The sequence below is a fragment of the Gadus morhua genome, chromosome 3 (assembly GCF_902167405.1).
Source record: "Gadus morhua chromosome 3, gadMor3.0, whole genome shotgun sequence".
NCBI lineage: Eukaryota > Metazoa > Chordata > Actinopteri > Gadiformes > Gadidae > Gadus > Gadus morhua.
Window position 1 is genome coordinate 8,789,854 of NC_044050.1, and position 20,793 is coordinate 8,810,646.

Consider the following 20,793-nt stretch of genomic DNA (forward strand, 5'->3'; position numbering starts at 1 on the left):
CACAAAGAACTTAAAGCTTAAATTGTAGGATTACTTGAAAACCATCCCATAAATCCAAAATAAGTTATTCTAGTGTTATAAAGATTGTTCAGTCTACACAACACAGCCAAATTCAGTGGTTCGTAGAGAAGCAGGTCATGCATTTAAACATTAAAATCCAAGTGGAAATCCTCTTTATCCAGTGTCCCACAGTGCAATACAAACACACGCGACAGAAGAAGCATTCTGCAAGCCGCCACTGCTCTGCACATTGCAGCACCTTGGAAGAGGGAGGGAGACGCCTGCACAGAGAGAGAGAGAGAGAGAGAGAGAGCGAGAGAGAGAGAGAGAGAGAGAGAGAGAAAGGGAGAGAGAGAGAGAAAGAGAGTTGCTCGCTGGCTGTCATTCTTTGTTTACAATGCATGCACTTCCACCTGCGAAAACACTAACCATCGACCAGCCACTGCACACCACAGGTTAGTTATGGGGGTGGATGCACAATGCATTTGGCGATATAACAAGATAGCCAAAAGTGGAACGTGGAAACGGGGTGTTAGCTGCTAGTTAGCTGACAGGCTAACGGCTGCTAATGCCTAGTGGCTAGGCATGCTAGCTAGCTGCTAACGTAGTGAATGTGTTGTCTTTTAACTGTAAATAAAAGGGTGTTGTTTCACCGTCTTAACGTTCAGCTACGCATGTGGACGGGTAGCCTGGGTTATCTGACAATGTCATTATAGTTCGTTGCGTCACGTTTAAAGGATATTATATGGGGAAAACGGGGCAGCTAGGTTTTTTCTCAGCTATTTGGCTGCTTGCTTTTCCGTTTGTTAATATGTTTTGTCGTATTAAAAAAACGTTGGCGATTCGATTTCTTCCAATCCACCACGGTTTGCGTTTGTTATACCTGACACCGTTTCATTGCTGCACATTCAATTGCAATGTGTCCCCCGTATACGATGCACAGCTCTTATCTCAACTTGCACGCAGACATAGGCGTCGCAGGACGGGCCGCTACCGGAGCAGTATGACCAAACAACCCCAAATACCTCACCTTATAAACTAATCGGCCTCGCGCGAGGCACGTGGTAATTGGCCAGAACAGGTGTTCAACTGGCCAGGCGGCACGCGGGGGATGATTGATTAATTGACTTGCTTTTTAATTTGATAACTGGCTGATGAAATGGTATTATTAATATTGAAACAGTTATCTTTGTAATGGTTCATTGTAATGAAATCCATTCAGATTCATGAGAGAAATACACGACCACCGGTTATCACTGTTAATCCTATCTAACCGAATAATTGTCAAACCAGTAAAAGATCTCTATTGTTATTGTCGTATCATTCTGATCAAATGCTGTTGATTTTTTGGGGGGATTTCAGAAGGGACTGACTGAACGAACCCGCCTGAGAGAGAGAGAGACCGAGAGGAAGACGCTTCTTCTCCCCGAGGCGTCCCCCGCCTCATGCCTGTCTAAAGAGGAGACCGCGGCCCCACCGTGGCCCATGAACTGTTCCAGTTTCCCTCCCTGCCGCCCACCTCCTCCCTCAAGCTGACGCAGAACCCCAGACACCTGCCCCCCCTCTCCAACCCTCACCCCCACTCCCACCCCAACATGGTGTCGGGCACGGAGACGGTGCACTACATCCACCTGCACAACTCCAGCCAGTCGGTGCTGGAGGCCCTGCGCACGCAGCGGCGCGAGGGCCTGTTCTGCGACGTCACGGTGCGCATCCACGACGCGTCGCTGCGCGCGCACGCCTGCGTGCTGGCCGCCGGCAGCCCCTTCTTCCAGGACAAGCTGCTGCTGGGCCACTCGGAGATCTCGGTGCCGCCGCTGGTGCCGGCGGAGACGGTGAAGCAGCTGGTGGACTTCATGTACAGCGGCTCCCTGGTGGTGCTGCAGTCGCAGGCGCTCTGCATCCTCACGGCCGCCAGCATCCTGCAGATCAAGACGGTGATCGACGAGTGCACGCAGATCATCTCCCAGAGGAAGGCGGCGGCGGCGGCGGCCGGGGCGGCAGCGGCGGCGGCTGCCGCTGCGGCGGCGGCTGCCGCTGCAGCAGGGGACGCCATGCTTGGGGGGATCCACCCCAAGCAGGAAGAGCGCGGCGGGGGGGCCGGTGGCGGGGGGAAGGGGCGGGACGGCGGGGGGAGCTGCGCCGGCGGCGGGAGCGGGTACCCGTCGTTCTCTAACTTCATGGCGGAGTGCGCCGCGAGCAACATGGGGGGCGGCGGCGGGGGCATCGCGGTCAGCGAGAGCGGCGGCGGCATGGAGGCCAACGCCGTGGGGCTGCTGGGGCTGGGGGACATGGGCCCCGGGGGGATGCTGGGAGGGGGGGGGGGAGGAGACCCCCTGGGGGGCGGCGGCGGCGGCGGCGGAGGAGGAGGAGGGGGCGGGGGCGCGGTCCTCATGAAGCAGAGCCCCGGCTGCGCGCAGGACGTCCGCTACAAGCTGCGCGACCTGCTGGCGCAGACGGCCAACGGCGCCAGCAGCACGGGCAGCCTGTCGGCTAGCTGCAGCTCCGGGGTGGGCAGCGTGGACAGCGTGGGGCGGGCGGGGGCGGAGCTGGGGGACGACCTGGTGAACATGGAGCGCTACAGCGAGGAGGAGGAGCTGCTGGAGGACCGCGGCGAGCGTGGGCGCGACGGCGAGCGAGACGTGCGGGGCGCCGGGCACAGCCGCAAGCAGAGGCAGCCGCTCCGACTCCAGGTACAGCAGGGGAGGGGGGGGGGGGGGGGGGGGGCTGGGGGTGGGGTTGCCATGGTTACCGCTGCCAGGCATGCGGCGCTGCAACCGCTTCTCCTTGCCGTTCTTCTTTTTTTTTTTTTTTCTCTCTCTCTTTCTCTCTCTCTCTCTCCCGCTCCTGCTCCTCTGCTGCTTTCCATTTCTCTCTCACTGCATTAGCGCACATCCCTGCCTCCACTCCTCCTGACAGGCACACGCGCCAGCCGCTGCCTCCTGATCCTCCTGTAGCAGAGCCGGGCGCTCCCATGGACTGCTGCCTGCATGCTGTGGGTCCCGGGGCCGCCACTTAGCAACTCAAGGACCTGCTGGGCTCTGCCGGGCCACAGTTGTGTAACCCTCTGTTGTTTGTGTGTGTGTGTGTGTGTGTGTGTGTGTGTGTGTGTGTTGTCTTGTGGCGGCGGCGGCGGTGGTTGCTAGGTGATGGGAGGAGAGGGTGTGGTGGTGAAGGATGAAAGCGTCCAGGATGCGGACGGCAGCGTCTACGCTCTGCAGGGCCGTAGGCAGGACGGAGAGGACGAGGGGAACCAGGACTCCATGACCAGCTTCGGACAGGTGGGCCCACGCATCTCCTCCATATCCCCGCCCTCCTCCCCCCCGTACCTAACCGTAGCCCTAACCCTGACCCCCGTGAAGTGGTACGCTCCACATCTCCAGAGCAATTACTTATCAGGTCATTTCACGCTTTTCTTACTAAATCAATAACTTTGATCTCCTAAATTATAAATGAAAACCTTCGTCGTTAGGTAATGAAGTAGTGAATTGCTAATAGTTGTATTGGAGAGTCAATTTGAGTATTGATTTCCTCCGAAAGAGTCAATGTCAAGATGTGTTTCAACTCTAACTTGTATTTGTATCAGACAGTAACTGTGATTTGCAGAGCAGCGCAACACATTTATGGGTAAATATTCAAGTGGCCCATTCGACCGAAATACTTATGTTGTACATTACAGAGTGTCTTTGATTCTATCGGCAGTCAGGCAGATGTGTACAGGGGATGTGAAATCGAAAAGACTTCCCGTCTAACATAGTTTGTAATAGTTCAAGTGGAATTTTTTTAAGCATGGAGCATACTGATCTATGGTAGTGGCATTATTAAGCTGAACCTAAACAAGGGGATCTAAAAGATTGTAACCAAAAGTATCTTCAATTAATCAAAACAAATAAAAAATGCATATTAATTTTTCAAGGGTTGGTTTTGTTCCATCTAAATTGAGTTAGAACCTCAGTGTTCCTAAGGCAGATAAAAGCTAGGAGGTTAGGAGAGATTGAAAGGGAGGAGGTGAAGAAAGAGTGGAAGACAGGAGGTGAGGAGAGTAAAGGGTAGGAGGTGGGAAACTGGGAGCTAGGAGGTGAAAGAGTAGAAGCTAGGGGGTGAGGAGGGATTTGAAGGTAGGGGGTGAGGAGAGGGTGGAAGGAGCTCTGTAGATCTGAGCTCTGCTGCAGTGCTCTGCAGCCGATGCTATAAAGGGAGTTTGGAGACGGTAGAGAGATGGAAACAGAAACTCCCGCGCTGCCTCCCAGGGTTCTGCATCACACCACTCGGCAGCAGTATGCAGCTGGATCAGACGTCATTGACTCTGAATCCCAGGATGCGCTGGCATGCAGAGCCAAAGTGATTTTACTGCCTGTTAGGCCTGCAATGCCCGTAGGTAAATTAACCGCTTTGATTGTTGTGGTCCTGCAGTGTTAGTTTGACTTCACTTCAACTTTGTGTGTGTGTGGCTGTGCATGCGTGAGTGTCTAAAATACAGTGCTATGCAAGTCCCTGCTTGAATCTATTTATTTGATAATTAAATTAATTGATGTTTGGCGTGTATGTGCCACGCCAAAGTGTGTGGTTTAGTGTTTGGAATTAGTGTTTGTGGTTTAGTCAGAGTTGTTGACTTGGGAGGCTTGATGACTGGTTAGAGAAACTGTCGGACTACATATACCACGCCCACCACATAACAACCAGCCCAGGCAGGCTGTAGGCACGTGGCACCCTAGTGAAGAGAGAATGTGAATCAGTGAACATTGTTAGCATGGGTGACAGCCGTGGGAACCAAACACCCAGCCCTGGCAGTGTAAATGACTTGCTCTACCAGTCGAGCTACACAGGGAATCGAACATCCAACCCTTGTCATTTTTAATGCCTTGCTCTGCTCTCTGCTTCCCTCTCGTGGTGACGTGGTTGTGTGTCTGTGTGAGAACCTATTTCATTGTGTTGTTTTTATTTGGCAGGACTTCTACGATGAGCAGGCTGTCTTTCCAGAGAGCTTCTGGCCCCAGAGCGAACCAGCCCAGCCTATGACCTTCAACCCCAGAGGGAGGGTCAACAAGCCTCTGACCCCACCCCCAACCTCTCAGTCCATCAACAACCAGGTTAGTTCTCTGTCGGTCTGTCCGTCAAGGCCGATATATGCTCTGTTTTAGACGTAACGCGTAAGCACGTAAGATACATAACCCCCCCTTGCGCGGTAAAATATCCCCCCTTACGTGCTTAAGTGCGTCGGCCAAAATTCCTGACTATGCGACTAAAACACTACGGCCCTACGCAGCTCGCAAAGACTGTGATTGGCCAGCTAACCACATCCTTTCAGGAGTCTCACATTTCCGGTTTTACAGCATAATAGCGCCATTTTTAAAAGGCCGTGACAGAAGCGAATGAAGAATTTTGAAGAAGGAGAAGAAGAAAACACGAACGAATTATGATAATTATAAATATAAACAAGCCAGCGATTTTCACTTCCACGCCCACAGATTCATTCGTTGCTCCCCCTACTGTTCTGGCGGAGAATCTCCTTGCAACACGCGCAATCCTTAAGGAACCTTAAAGGAACCGTAAATCAAAACTTGTCTAAAACAAGTCCCTTGTGTAAATTACGTGCTTACGTCTCTGCGTCTAAAACGACCCTAAATCGGCCTTCAGTCTGTCTTGCTCTCGCTCTGTCTCTCTCTGTCTGTCTCGCTCTGTCTCTTTCTGTATGTCTTGCTCTCTCTCTTTCTTTGTCTGTCTTGCTATCTTTGTCTCTCTCTCTCTGTCTTTGTGTCTGTCTATCTGCCTGTCTTTCTTGCCGTCTCTCTCAGTCCCTCTCTCTCGTGTGGGTTGTTTATAATGTCATTAGTGTCTTTCTGACGTATGTACGAGTGTCATTACTGTCTGGTGATGGTGGCACTATAGGCTGTTGTCATGGAAACCGATATGCTCGGCGTAAAGAACACTATTAAGCTCCACATGAGGTTTTATGTCTGTCTCCCACTCTCTCTCTCTCTCTCTCTCTCTCTCTCTCTCTCTCTCTCTCTCTCTCTCTCTCTCTCTCTCTCTCTCTCTCTCTCGCTCTCTCTCTCTCGCTCTCGCTCTCTCGCTCAGCTTCTGTTCCAGTACCCCCTGAGCCAATCCCAGCCGGCGCCCTACTTCGTGGGCGGGCCCATGGGCGGGATGGACAGCATGGCGGGCTCAGAGCCCAGTCAGCAGGCTCCGCCCCCGGCACCGCACACCCCTGCCTCAGTCCCGCCCACCTCCTCCTGCTCGGCTGGCCCCTCCCCCTCCTCCCAGGGGTCCGAGACGTCCTTCGACTGCACGCATTGTGGGAAGTCCCTGCGCTCGCGCAAGAACTACAGCAAACACATGTTCATCCACTCTGGTGAGAGCCTGCGGCCGCACTCTGTGATGCAGTGCAGACACACAACGCAAACACAAACAAATGGGCCCCCACCAGCCGCCCAGTGGATTTGTGCATGTGTGTAGGCACCATGCCTTGTCGCAGGTTTTAGTCCCCACCTGCGAGGCTGTGCTGTGTCATTCCCTCTCTTTTTAAAACTCTCATGTCTATCTTACCCTCTCCTGTCCGTAAAGGGCAAAAAAAAGCACGACACATATTTTCTACCGTGTGTGTGTCTGTACATATGTGTGTTTGTGTGTGTATGTATGTATGCATGTATGTACCGGTACACTTAGTGTCATGTGTATTTGTGTAAAGTGTGTGTATATGAATGTGTGTTGATGCGTCTGTGTGTGTGTTGTGCCCCGCAGGCCAGAAACCTCACCAGTGCTCCATCTGCTGGCGCTCCTTCTCGCTGCGGGACTACCTCCTGAAGCACATGGTGGTGCACACGGGCGTGCGCGCCTTCCAGTGCTCCGTGTGCGGCAAGCGCTTCACGCAGAAGAGCTCGCTCAACGTGCACATGCGCACGCACCGCGCCGAGCGCACCTTCCAGTGCGGCGTGTGCCACCGCGCCTTCACCCACCGCACCCTGCTGGAGCGCCACGCCCTGCAGCACGCGCACCACAACCCCCAGGGGCCCGCCGGCCACGGCCCCGGGGCCCAGGGGCCCTCGCCCACCAAGCACAGTCCGCCTGGTCTGGGGGGGCCCTCAGGTATGACAGGGGCCGGCGGCGGCGGAGGAGGAGGCATGGTGGGGGGCATGGCGCCCATGGCCGGACACACCCTCGAGCACTTGGAGCGAGCGAGGGAGAGGGAGTAGAGCGAGAGAGAGAGAGAGCGAGAGAGCGAGAGAGAGAGCGAGAGAGAGAGCGAGAGAGGGAGACGGAGAGAGATGGAGAGAGACAGAGAGAGACAGAGAGAGAGACAGAGAGAGAGAGAGAGAGGACATATAGAATCCCCCCCCCCCCCCTTCACTCTGTCCTTGACTAGCCTGTTAGTCCTTTCTATCATTAGTCCAAACTTCCACGTTTCAACACAACGCCAAAATAAGCGGTCTTAATGTTGGGTTGTTTTTCTTATCCCCCTCATCAAACATATTACTATTATTGTACACAACCTGGAGGAGGACGTGAGACTTTATTGTCCTGTTGTCTGCAGCCATGCCGGTGTCTAGATACTGGCTTGAATCCTGTTCCACTACACGTCCGACAGATGGGCACAGACGTTATCTACCGACGCGTGTGGATACTAGTTGCTAGTTATGGGGCGGCGGTCTGAAGACGGTGCGAGTTGTGCGTTATGATGAATCAAATGAGTGCAGGGAACCTCGTGTTTTTACAAAGGGTCACCAAAGACTTCATGAGAACAGGTGGAGTGGGAAGAGAGGAGTTTTTTTTTTTATATGAGATGAGATGTTGGGGGAGTGCGGGGTCGGGGGGGGGGGGGGGGTGAGTGGCCAAGGTGATGGATATAAATATTAACTTGCACCATACATTCATGAAAGGTTTCAGAATATCGATTGGATTATAGGGACGGAAAATGCACAAAGAGAACGGCGGAATGTAGGAGACACCCAGGTGCCTGATCGGGTGTGAAGCCGGTTTGAAAAAGAAGGATGTGAGGAAGGAACTAGGGAGTAGAAGTAGTTTTTCACACGTGTGACCTAGGAATGTTGTTGGATACGAATTAAAAAACGGGTCCATCCTATTTAGGAGAAATTTCACGACGAACCTTAGCTCTGTCCTTCCACTGTCAAACTCAACGTCGTCAAAAAGCAAACTTGATTTATTTTTTTTCGTTAATTTTTTTTGTAACAACTTTGTGTCAAAGTGGGACTTCCGATGCTAGGCTATCTCAAGGCTAAGCTAGCGCGTTCTAGTTCAGGGCGTTCGGGTTCTCCAGCGATCTGGTCGTCTTTTACAGCAGAAATCCTCAGGTTCTTAACTGTCGTTCCTTTGTTTGGGACGTTTGGAACAAATCCTCAACCATTACGTGCAGGCCGGGCTTTACCAGAGCTGTAGAGATGTCCTTCAGGGCCCTGTCGGTCCAACCAGTGGGTCTTCTTTTCTGTTCGGGAAGGCCTTTTACAGAACGGCAACTTCTTAAGTTTGCCGAAAAATAGCCCGAATTTGTACCACGTGGTTGGTGTGACAGCTGTTTTGGCTGATTTGGCTGTTGGTTAGATGATGAATTTAAAGGTGAAAATCTTTAGTGGGACAACTCTTAACAAGTTAAAGACTCAAATTTGATGTAGTTTGTGTGAGCTCTAGCGAAGCGCCTGTCCTAAACCTGGACAGGCGCATCATTTGAACAAGTGACCCTATTTAGGTTTTCCAGGTCGCTAGCTGGCTCTGACGTGGTGCTGGAGTAAAATAAAGAGGAGGAGGAGGGAGGAGGCACGACGCACGACGCAACAGCGGCGTGAAATATACTCGCCATCATCAGACTTTTTTGCTACAGGCGCCACCGCCGGGATCATATACCTCGAATATACAGAGGACTCTCCTTCTGTGGTTTTTAAATGTTTGGGAAACATTTGAGCATGTTTTACACACACTCACGCACACACACTCATACCTACAAATACCTCGGTGGTCCAAAGAGATAATCTTCTCGTGTTTTAAGCTAAGTCGAAAAAGAAAAGCGGCCGTCTTAAAGCCAGTGGTGGACCCGTTCACTTTTTGAAACCTTACTAAAGAAAAATCAATGTAAAATAAATAATAATCTTGTTTGTCGCTGTGATGCTAGGTTTGCTATGCGTGGGTCATGTGAATTTCTGAGGCAGTGCGTGTCATAGAACTGTATCCAGCTAAAGAGCCATTCTAATCTATTTGGCCGGGTGAAACTCGTCTGAATCATGACAAATCAATGATGTTTTTATCAAGATCGCTGTTGACTTTATGTTCGTATGGTCTCCGGTCGATAAGTGAGACTGGTTGAAAAAAAAAGAAAAGAAAAAAAAGATAAAATGCTTTTTCTCTCTTTAATACACTTTTGTTATTATTTTTAGACAAACTAAATCGAAAACGAAAATGTACAATCACCCCAAGAATTTTGACCAAGTCAAAAAAGTGATAGTGTTGGTTATCACAATAATATTTATTACAATTTGATCTCTCTATGCACAATTATGTTTGCACATCATGTTGTTTAGCCCTAGATGTTGTGGTCCCGGAGTATTTGGCCTGGTTGGTTTTTTTACCTAAAAAAGTTTGCCATGGTAGTACTTCCTTGTGTTTGATCATTTTAGATGTTCATCCATCCAAGAATCGTTATGGAATTAAGCATTTTTTAGAAAAAATGTTGTCTTCTGAATGGCACTATTGCATTGTGGAATTTCCCCCATAATTTTGAGACTTTTTTGACCAAATAGTTTGAGTGTATATAGAAGTAAAAACTGGGAAAAATCATGAAGTTATAAGAAGACTTACTTTGGTTGTCTGGATTTAGAATCAGTGAGACCCAGGAAGAAAGCCCCAATTAAATCATTTCTCTCCGGATCTCACTTTAAAACATTGGCATGAAATGTCCCCCGTTTTAAATGGGGACCCATTGGCTTGTTTACGTAGAGTTGGCCCGCAGAAGCACCGCTACGCACCTCAAAGATGGACACCTCACACCTGCCGTAAGGTCCCGGTGCACGCCGACCTTTACTGTAGCCGCACCTACACTTTACTAACTGTTAACCGATATTTTGTGAAGCACAAAATGTTTGAAGCTTTTATTTTGGAAAGTATTTACCTCATCAGTCCATGTTGCGGCCTCTCTGGTAGGAAGCAGTGTGTCGGGTTGCCATGGAGACGCCTGTGCTCTGTACAGTACTGTGTTACCGCCATGCATCGTAAGCGTTCTGCGTCACCACGCATCGTCCTTCTGTCTCTACTTTTAAGTTTAGGTTGTTGCTTTTTTTTTACCATTATGTTTTAACTTCAGTGAAATGACACAAGAAAAAAAAAGTTTTTTTCTAAAGAAAGCATTTGTCATTTGTCATGAACTACATCCTTTATGTATAAAAAGACTAAAGGCATGATTTAAAATGTTATCAAAACCTTAGATGTTGTATTCGATGAATTGATTGAATTTCTCTAAATGATTTCAAAGATTTCTTTCTCCAAATAAATCCTTCTATGGCTTTAAGCCGAACACCTGTCCTCTGTCATTCATTTGAAATGGTTTCTCTCTCATCGATGAATGTTTCTGTCTGTTAAAAGATAATCTTCCTTCCTTCCTGTGTTAGTCCTGCCAGATCATACTCCTATAATTTGTAAAAGGCGTTAAGATCCGCTAGAGCCTCCTTATGTTGCCCTGGTTGGGACTCAATTCATTTGATTTATAGTCATTTAAACTTAGTTAGGCCGCTTGATACATGCATAAAAAATGCGTTTTTTTTTTACATGCGTTTGTTGAATATATTCAGAATCAAAACAGACCTGGTAACACTGCTGTCCTGAAGCCGTAATAAGTCCTCCCAGATCTGTTGAGATGTTAGTCCTACTTCCAGCTCTGTTGAGATGTTAGTCATACTAACAGTTCTGTTGAGAGAGGTTAGTCCTACTACCAGATCCGTCAAGCGGTTAGTCCTACCAGATCGATTGAGATATTAATCAAACCCGATCTGTCAAGATGTTTGTCCTTCTACCAGATCGGTTGGGATATTAGTCCTAATACTAGCTCTGTCAAGAGCTTAGTCCCACCAGATCGGTTGAGATGTTGTCCTCCTATCGGTTGAGGTATTGTCCTACTACCAGATATTGTATGTGGTATGTCAATTCTACTACCAGATCTTTTAGGATGTTATTCCTGTTTGAATGTCTGTGAAGATGTAAGCCCTACCGGATCTATTGAGATGTCGGCCCCACCAGATCTTAGATAAGGTATAAAGTTCTCAGATATCCTGAGGCTCCGGGCTTCGAAGGTCTGTCCGCCAGCGCCCCGGCCCTGGCCAGGAAGCATCTGTTACCCAGCAAACATCTGTTCCTCTTGGTCTTTATTTCCCAGCATGCCGAGGGACAAACGGGCTCTCCCTAGGGGTGGCCCTTTTGTGTGGCCCATTGTTGTTAGTTCCATCATTGTCTGCCCAGGCCTGCTCCTAGAGGGGCTGTAAAGAAGCAGATGATTTACTGATCTGTATTCAGCATTCAGCAACAGTGGGCCACTTTGTTTACACATTAACCCTAGCATAATATGTTACAACCTATCATGATGCATGACACCAGTGCGTTCACAGGAACGGACGATGAGATCGAACGCCAGATAGAGTACTGAGTTAATGAGATTAAATTTCATTAATTTAATGCTTATTGAGAAATGCATACAACACGTTGAATACTGAATAGTAACATGGGGAGTGCTACATTATATATAATTATTATTAACAGACTTAGGCTGAGTTTGATAGAAGGGGTGGTGTTAATGAGGAAGAGGTATATTTACATTTAGTCATTTCAGTAGACTATACTTGTAACCATGTGAAAACTCTACTTTGTCTGAATCAGAAAAACCCAGTTACTAAATGGGAGTATCTCATCAGACATAGATGATTCCAAATCTAAACCTAACTTCTCTCTTGTTTCAGTAGGGATATGGCGATTAGGGAGGAGGAGGAGGGAGGGGGAGAGAGGAGGGCACCATTGGGGCAGAGTGGAACTTTTTGTTTTTTAATTACGGCATCCACTCCCCTGTTTCCACGGAGACAACCTGCTGGCGGGGTTCACTAGCTGAGGACAACAGATGTTCCTGATTACCTTCAGCCAGTGCAGGAGAGACCTGCTGCTCTGTCTGCTGCTGGCCACTCGCTCCGTTCCACCGCCATTGTTTCATCACAGAGGTCTGACCTCTGGCAGATGCGGATACAGTTGGGGCCCCCAAAAATCACAAGGAAATAAAATAAAGAAACGTTTAAAAAATCTTGGAGTTTAAACGGGTTGAATGTGTGAAATGGTTTGGATGTAACACTTCCATCATTTGGTATTAGGATGTGTGCTGAAGTGATTAGATGTTTATAGTGTTCTAAAGCTATCTCAGAATGCTAACTATTTGGTTAGTATGTTGGTGCTAGATGGCTAGCCCCTTTCCAGTTTGTTTGACGTTAAATTTAAAAAATATAAAGTGGTGGCACACATCAAGATTTCAGGTTTAATAAGATTTATTTGGAAAAATAGTCTTAGCTAATTCCTTCATTCAAACACATCCAAGGAGACAGTAGCATCATAACAATTTGTACAATCCCTCTTAAATAAGATTTTTTTTAAAACAGCGTCCCATTGACCTGAAGTGCCTTTGCAAATATAAAAGAACAATTTAAATAAATCAGACATCACAAATATACATAACACAAAATAAAAATAACAAACTCATTAAATTAACTTAAATTAAATCATAATCATTTTAAATCATAACATTTTTCTCTTTTTTTCCTCTTTACAATAAAATAAAATAACGACTGAATCTGTGTATCAAAACGTACTCCGGAAAGGAGTTTCTTGTGTTCTTCAAAACGATTAACAATACTATGTCATATAAATGGTTTGGAGGGCGCGGGGGCATCGAAAACGCACTTGGGTTAACACAGTGATCAAGTACACATGCGGTCTCCGCGGGCGCGTGGCCCGGGAGACCAGTGGCCAGTATGGCCAAACATCCACCGTTCTGATGCTGCGCTCAGCAAACAGCACGTGGTTCAAGAAGAGGCCTGGGTGCAAATGTTGCAAGAAAAAAAGAAAATACGATGAACCACGACGAAAAAGCCAAGAAAAGGAATGAACCCTAACGTTTCCGTTTGACAGGAAATGGAGAACCTCGCGAGTCGTTGTCGTCATCCCATTGGCGACTTTCATGTCCGACGTTTGGAAAAAGTTAAATAAATGAAGAGCGGTCGACCCCCCACCAGCCCTAAAAGCCCCTACACCCCCAGAAAACCAACCCCCCAAACAAACACAAAGCTAAGTGACACACGAGTTCACTGTTGAAAGGTTCAACATTTGAGTCCCTTTGCCAGGTCTGGTCCCACCGGCGTGTCTGGCCTGCCCGTAGTGAGCAGTGGACAACCAGCTCAGTCTGAATATCAGTTAAACCTCTTAGTATGAGCAGCAGGCTGGAGGTGGACCCCCCTCGCCCAGGGGTAGAGCAGCATTTAAGGAGCATAAAAACTCTCCCATATAGAACACCACCAACAGGCCTTTAAACCTGCGGAGAGGAGAAGAAAGGATTCAGTTAGTATAGTGACTAGGGCAGTAAAGTAAGTAACTGTGTAACTGGGCGAGAGAGAGAGAGAGAGAGAGAGAGAGAGAGAGAGAGAGAGAGAGAGAGAGAGAGAGAGAGAGAGAGACTCACCTCAGTTGCGATTATACATTCGTCCTTCTCTTCTGACATCACAAACACAGATTTGTACTTGGTGTCCGCACATGCAGACATTTCTGGAGTGTTCTTCTCTGACGCATCGCTGAGGGAGGAGCAAGAAGGAGATGTTAGGATGTTAACAACTGATGGTGGTTTACATGCGCTGTTTTTTTATACACGTGTTGGATCCTGCCCATCTTTGTATTCAGCTACATTTTATGTTTGGGATGTTTTTTATCCTAAACCCTCTGCTCTGACTCAACCTAAGGTTGTTTTAATGCTTCGGATCAATGCTGAGCGAGGGAGCAGAGCACAAGCATACCTTTTTAAACGTTTGCTGCGTTTCTCCTCAAACTCAAACGAGTCGAGGGATTGGCCCTTCTCCTGGCAGGCGGCCTCCAGCAGGGCCTCCTTGGCTGCGGGGTCGTACGGCGCCTCCCGCCCCCGGTTGTAGTCCGGCGTGGGGGGCGGCCCGCGCGCCTTGTAGCCCCCGCCGGCGCCGGCGCCGCTGCGGCCCGGCGACGTGCCCTCCTCGGGGTCGCAGCTGAAGTCCATCTTCTTGTTGATGTTCTTGGGGCCCGGCGTGGGCAGCACGCTGACCGTCACCTCCTTGTCACCACGGGGACAGTTGTTGGTCAGGTTGTTGATGGTCTCCACGCCCTCGCCGCCGGGCCCCTCCCCCTGGCTCTTGGAGCGGAAGCAGCCCACCAGCACGGCGCAGCCCGCCAGCAGCAGCAGCACCAGGGCCACGCCGGAGCCCACCGCCATCCAGGGCACCTCGCTGCCGCGCACCGCCGCGTGCTCCGGCAGCAGGAACTGGCAGTTGCGGCCGCCGTAGCCCGGGACGCAGGCACACACGTAGCGGCTGTTCCTCTCGTGGCAGGTGGCGCCGTTGTGGCAGGGGTTGTGCTCGCAGCGGCTGATGGGCCCGCTGCAGTTGCGGCCGGTGTAGCCGGGCGGGCAGCTGCAGGTGTAGCCGCTGAGGGCGTCGTCCTCGCAGGTGCCCCCGTTGTGGCAGGGGTAGGCGGAGCACTCGTCCCCCGTGTGGTCACAGTTCATCCCGCTGAAGCCCTCGGGACACTGGCACAGGTAGGAGTTGACCAGGTCCACGCAGCGCGCACCTGGAGGCAGAGGGGGTGCAGAGGTCAGTCTGGGATCAGGATGGAGTTTGTTATCGTGTCATGTTGAAGGTTCCTGCCCTGGCGATATACTGCAGTACAACGCATCTCTTCTCACCGAGACTCATGCCTTCACTGCATTGCCCCCGATGAAGAAACTAAAATGAACTCGGCAGGTGACCGGAGGTAGGGCCCGCGGTGTGGGGCGTTGGGCGGGGGTCTTACCGTTGGAGCAGGGGGCCGAGGTGCAGTGGTCGATCTTCTTCTCACAGTTGAAGCCCGCGTAGCCAGTGGGGCACTGGCAGTAGTAGCCGCCGTCAGGGTTGTCGGAGCACCGGCCGTTGTTGAAGCAGGGCGCGTCGGCACAGGTCATGGCGCTCTGCTCGCAGTTCTTCCCGTAGAACCCGGGGGGACAGGTGCACTGGAACGTGGTCTCCTGGTCCTGGGGAGGGCAGGGTGGGACTGGGTTTAAGAAACCAGCTTTACATCAAACGGACGCTTTGGACGCTTGTTTAGAATGGTTAATGATGTGCAGGTCCTCAACTGATTACATTTAGAATTCCTATCCCTTTTTGTTCCTCCCCATTATTGTTATCACTCTGCTATACTTTTTGCCGTGAAACCCACATTTCCTGTTTGGTGTTCTGAAACCTTTTCATTTTGGGCCCAAAAGACCAATTAGCTCTGAGCTCACCGGACCAGCACACTGTTCTGAGTTTCCGTGTCTTGTTAGAGCCGTAAAGCACCTCCAACCCAGTTGAAGTGCCGCTCGAGTACACCAGCCGAGGGACCCGTGAGTGTGTGGCTGCCCAGGCGGGGACCTACCGTGCAGCTGCCCCCGTTGCGACAAGGGCTTCCCGCGCAGTCGTTGACCTCTATCTCGCAGCTGGCCCCACTGAAGCCCAGCCGACAGGAGCAGGTGTAGCTGCCCTGGCCCGTGTTGCTGCATGTCGCCCCGTTCAGACACGGCTTGTGGTGGGTGCAGTAGTTCAGATCTGGGGTGGAGGAAGGCGGTGGCAGGACACATGTGGATTAGACACAGCAGCTGGGCGGAGGGATGTATAGCGACAACAGCAGCTGTATTGATGCTATCGCTCTGTCTCCCACACTCTGCTCTTTGTCCCCTCTGTGTCTCCCTGCTGGGCGCTAATCCATCGGTTCTGTCTACGTCGGCCTATTCATCCATCTATCATTCGTCTATCTATATCCATCTGTGCATCCATCTTTTCTTCCCTATGCTGAGCATATCAACCGCTCCTCTATTCATCCGCTTTACTTCTTAATGTTTCTGTACCTTACCCCCCCCACACTTTTGATATAGAACACCCCCCCCCCCTCCCAATCTCCTTGGTAACAGAACAGCCACTCCCCTTACATTGGTTACAGAACAGCCCCCCTCCCCTCACCTTGGATACAGAGCAACCCCCCCACCCCCATCACCTTGGTTACCGAACAGCCACCCCCCCTCACCTTGGTTACAGAACAGACCCCCCCAGCCTTCCTGACAGTTGCACTGCCAGGGCTGCTGGCAGGTCCCATGCAGGCAGCCTGGGTAGCGGATGCAGTCGTCACAGTAACGCCCTTTGAACCCCACTCTGCACCTGTTGAGCAATCCGAACAAGGTTGGTTAGTTTAGTCATTAAACACAGGCTACCTTTTCACGGGTGCTGTGTATTTATTCATTGATTCATTCACTTAACATGCTATGTCTTCATTCATTCATTCATTCATTCATTCATTCATTCATTCATACATTTGTTAATTCAGGGATTGAATTACTTTACATGCTATGCCTTTATTCAGGAATTATGTTAAGTATTTATTCACTTAATGTGCTATGCATACATGAATTCATTCATTGATTCATTCGTAGATAAAAGTGAATGACTCACTTGCACTCTCCGGGCTTCTCACAGAAGCCATGCTCCTCATCGCACCCTGGGAGGCAGATGGCTGAAGACGGGGGGAAAAATAGTTAGTTTCCACCACAAACATTTTCCAATGTTTCAGATGTTTTTCGCGTCCATCAAAAAGTTGACTTAGAACCTCAAAAAACGTTTGCTAAAAAAAAAGCGTCAAGAGATTTTCAGTAGCCAAAACGCAATCTCGTTATAACCGTAAAAGTATTTTCTGCTCTACACGGTAGTTAGACAAAAGAGGGGTCACGGCGTGTGTGCGCTCTCTCTTTCACACACACACACACACACACACACACACACACACACACACACACACACACACACACACACACACACACACACACACACACACACACACACACACACACACGCACACACGCACGCACACACACGCACGCACACACGCACACACACACGCCGTGGGTCAAAACTCTTTTCTTCCTCCCTTCATGTGATTGGCCAGATAAGAGTGGACAGCTGGCGGGTGTGCTGCCAGAGCGCGACAGCTGCTCCATTGTTTGGTCCCTCGCGGCAGCTGCCCACTTCAAACAATACCTCCGCAGCCTTAGCCAATCAGCTGCCAGCCCACTCCCAGAGCAACCAATCGGAGGGAGCATGTAAATTTATGGCACGCGTGAGATTATTCCGAAAACTTTCCTCGTTTGCCTCATTTGAATAAATCAAGTGGGTCTCGTGTTCGTGGGAGCGCGCTGTTTTTACGCACTTTTAAGGCATGCTTTTCACGACTTCGCCATCAACGTCTACATCACAAAATTCAAGGGTTTTCGTCCCGGGTGGTTGCGAATTGTCTTGAAATGTTTTTAAATTGTGCTCACGTTCGGTGCAGTACTGGCCCTTCCATCCGGCGTCGCAAACGATCTCGCCTCTCTCGCCGCACGTGAAGTGTCCGAAAGCGTCGTCCCGCGCCCTGCAGAACGCCGAGCAGCCGTCTCCGTAGTAGTGCTCCTCGCACACGAACCGGTACGAGTACTTGAGCTCCGTCCTCCCGCCGGTGTGCAGGTCCTGCGACCACTCCTCGCCCACTGTCAGGTGACGCTGCGTCGTCATGGTGCTGATGACGCTATCTGGATTGTCTGAATGCAGAAAAAAATCAAGCGAAGAATAAATACAGAGGCTGTTTAGCTTGGTGTGGATTAAAATGAAAGTGGGAGTATTTTGTGGTGACCGAGAGGCGGGGGAGGGGGGTTGGGGGGTGCCCCTACCTGTAGAGATCTCCTCTGTAGAGTCGGTGTGTAGGGCCTCGATGATGAGCGAGAAGGTCCCCTGGGAACACAAAGGCTTGGTGAGACAGGTGGCGGGCGGAGCGGACCCGATAACATCAAGCATAGCACACCCCCCCCCTGGCCCCGATTGTTCACCCCTTGGGGAGGGGGGGGGGTACAGATGCTCAACCCGATCCCACTAACACACACACACACACACACACACACACACACACACACACACACACACACACACACACACACACACACACACGCGCTACCCTTCTAGGCCCCATCATAACGAGCGTTTACGCGCGGTTTTAACTCGCGCTTTCTCCCGTGAATAATACATCCATGTGACGTGTGGCTTCGACAGCGGCACGCGGAGCTTCACTTACCGGCCAGGTGAAGCCGAAGCTGATCCTGATGGGGTTGGAGAAGCCGCTCTCCGGGATGACGTCGGGGACCTGGAAAGAGTTGGAGCCGAGCACGGGGGTCACCGCGCCGCCGTACGTGCAGGGCGGCTCCGGGGACGCGTTGGGCTGGTAGTGCTTCAGGCAGATCCGGAAGAAGGTCTTACATTCACACTGCTGCTGCTGGTAGTTCGAGGCCTGGCCGCCAGCACAGCAGTTTTTGTTCCCCTGGATGCCCTTCTTGTTGAGGAACTCCTGCAGTTTGAGCTCGAACACTCCCGAACAGAAGCCCTGACGATACACCGGATGAGATGCATTTAGTCTTTTTTAGTTTAAGTTAAGTCAAGCTTGGACTAGGCTACACGTAGAGACGGAATAGATGGAGTGGATGGGTGAGGGAAGTGCTTGGGTTTTGATAAATAAAAGATAAATAAAGAAGAAAAATGAATGATGATAAAAGTTGAATAATAGGATTCGTGGGTCTTACCTGGCACAGCAAGGCGGACAAAACGGCGGCCAACAAAAGCACCACGCGCTCCATATTAAATAAATAAATAAATAAATAATAAATAAATAAATAACGGGGCTTGGGGTTTGGGTCCCAGCAGGTCTCGTCTTAGTTCTCTCCACAGCGGTGAGAAGGACGCATCGAGTTAGGCTCCTTGCCTCGCATTAGTCAGCCACTCGGGTCCCCCCCCCCTTCAACTCCTCAAAAACATAAATCCCAAACTTGAGCAAAAAGTATCTGAGCAGCAGCGGAGCGGTGTGTGTGATGGGGGGGAAAAAACTCTTCAGATTCCGGAATACCGCTATAATCCAGTGTTCAGACTCGAGCTGCAGCGGGAAACAGCTCAGTTCGGGACCTTTCTCCGTTTGAAAGGAGTGAGCGAGTGGAGGAGGTATCTGTGTGTTGCGGTCTATCCCCGGGACGGATTTGTCACTGATCCAACATTCTTGGTCGCCTCCTTGTTCCTCCTAGTCTCTATCCCCTCGACATGGACGTCGCGTCTTTCTTTAGCGGAGCAGGACGCCCGCCACCAGTTTTATATGTCCTGGCGCATGCTATGGTAATACCATGCAAATGAGCTACAGCACCACCCCCCCCACCCCTCCCCCCACCAAATCTGGCCCAGTCCCCCACAATGGGACCTCACCCCACTAGCTGGGACCCGACCACAATAGACTCGCACAGAGCCCTCCTCCGCGCCGCCCACGCTGGACCTGTGAGGTGTACAAGTATTCCAGCCCAGGCCTGGATGTGGCTGTTGTACACTTTGGTCCTGATCTCGAGGTTTATGGAGTCCTCTCTCCATGCGGGCGGTGGTGATGTCTTCTCTGCCAAAGTTTTTGTTTTTAGTTTGGGTTTCCTTTAGTGTTTTAATTCAATGAAATTAAAATGGATTTGTTAAAACCTTGTGAAATAATTCACATTTTACCTTCATTCTCGGATGAAGTTAAAATGCCCCAAACGAAAGAGTGCTAAAACTGAGATTAGCGGTGGGAAAACAAAACACGTGTGTGTGTGTGTGTGTGTGTGTGTGTGTGTGTGTGTGTGTGTGTGTGTGTGTGTGTGTGTGTGTGTGTGTGTGTGTGTGTGTGTGTGTGTGTGTGTGTGTGTGTGTGTGTGTGTGTGTGTGTGTGTTTTTCTGTGTGCCAAACTCTGACTCAGTAATACGACTTGGTGTTCTGGATGTGGGAAACATTCTGCTCTGAAAAGATTGAGGTAGTGAAAGCATTCCTTGGCACAGTCGGTAAACGATGAGGAGAAATGGTTTGTAGGACCGGCTTCCCTCTTCTCATTGTTGAAGCAAAAAAACACGCGTGTCACAGTGTGTGTGTGTGTGTGTGTGTGTGTGTGTGTGTGTGTGTGTGTGTGTGTGTGTGTGTGTGTGTGTGTGTGTGTGTGTGTGTGTGTGTGTGTGTGTGTGTGTGTGTGTGTGTGTACGTGCGTGTGCTGCCTTTCTCTAAGGAAGCTTGTGTTTGTGGGGAGTGTGTGTGTTGGGGGGGGGGGGGAGGGGGCGTGCGTGCTGGTGGGTGCGCGTCCTCCAGCGGAGGCGCGTGTCCGCCTTGAGGACACTTTGTTATTGTGTGTGTGTCTGAAGAAATAAGTTTGCTCTCTCCGCGTGCGCTCAGCTGTATGCTAATTCGAAGTGTGTGTGTGGAGGATGGGGGAGTGCGGGGGGCTGGGGGTCGGCAGCACCTGCTCTCCCCCACAATAACAGTGCGCGAGCTTTCATGTGGGCGCGAGTACGACGTACACCCCCCACCCCACGAAAAACTTGCCTCGAGGAACAAAACAAAATCCGGCGTGCTGAAGGAAAATGTTTCACCTCGTCTCATAATTGATATTATATTAGACAGCTGTCCAATATCCAGCGCCTCTAACTATCTACCGCTTTACCTCGGTCC

The 20,793-nt window shown here is 50.4% G+C and overlaps 2 protein-coding genes across 2 annotated transcripts; one reads left to right on the forward strand and one right to left on the reverse strand.

Annotated features, from left to right (window-relative positions):
• The first annotated feature begins 217 nt into the window (after positions 1–217).
• On the forward strand, positions 218–10,516 carry zbtb45 (zinc finger and BTB domain containing 45). Its single transcript, XM_030351717.1, has 6 exons — positions 218–455; positions 1,363–2,693; positions 3,147–3,281; positions 4,950–5,090; positions 6,079–6,352; positions 6,742–10,516. Exons 2-6 carry the CDS (start codon positions 1,596–1,598, stop codon positions 7,191–7,193), a joined length of 2,100 nt encoding a protein of 699 aa, XP_030207577.1. The 5' UTR covers positions 218–455; positions 1,363–1,595; the 3' UTR covers positions 7,194–10,516.
• A 1,984-nt stretch (positions 10,517–12,500) lies between these two features.
• dla (deltaA) lies at positions 12,501–19,410 on the reverse strand. Its single transcript, XM_030351716.1, has 11 exons — positions 18,872–19,410; positions 18,370–18,675; positions 17,972–18,032; positions 17,585–17,842; positions 16,722–16,782; positions 16,300–16,430; positions 15,655–15,824; positions 15,055–15,271; positions 14,034–14,832; positions 13,706–13,814; positions 12,501–13,558 (listed from the first exon to the last, which is right to left on the reverse strand). The coding sequence occupies exons 1-11, from the start codon at positions 18,923–18,925 to the stop codon at positions 13,553–13,555; spliced, it is 2,172 nt and encodes a 723-aa protein (XP_030207576.1). The 5' UTR covers positions 18,926–19,410; the 3' UTR covers positions 12,501–13,552.
• Between the last annotated feature and the right edge of the window lie 1,383 nt (positions 19,411–20,793).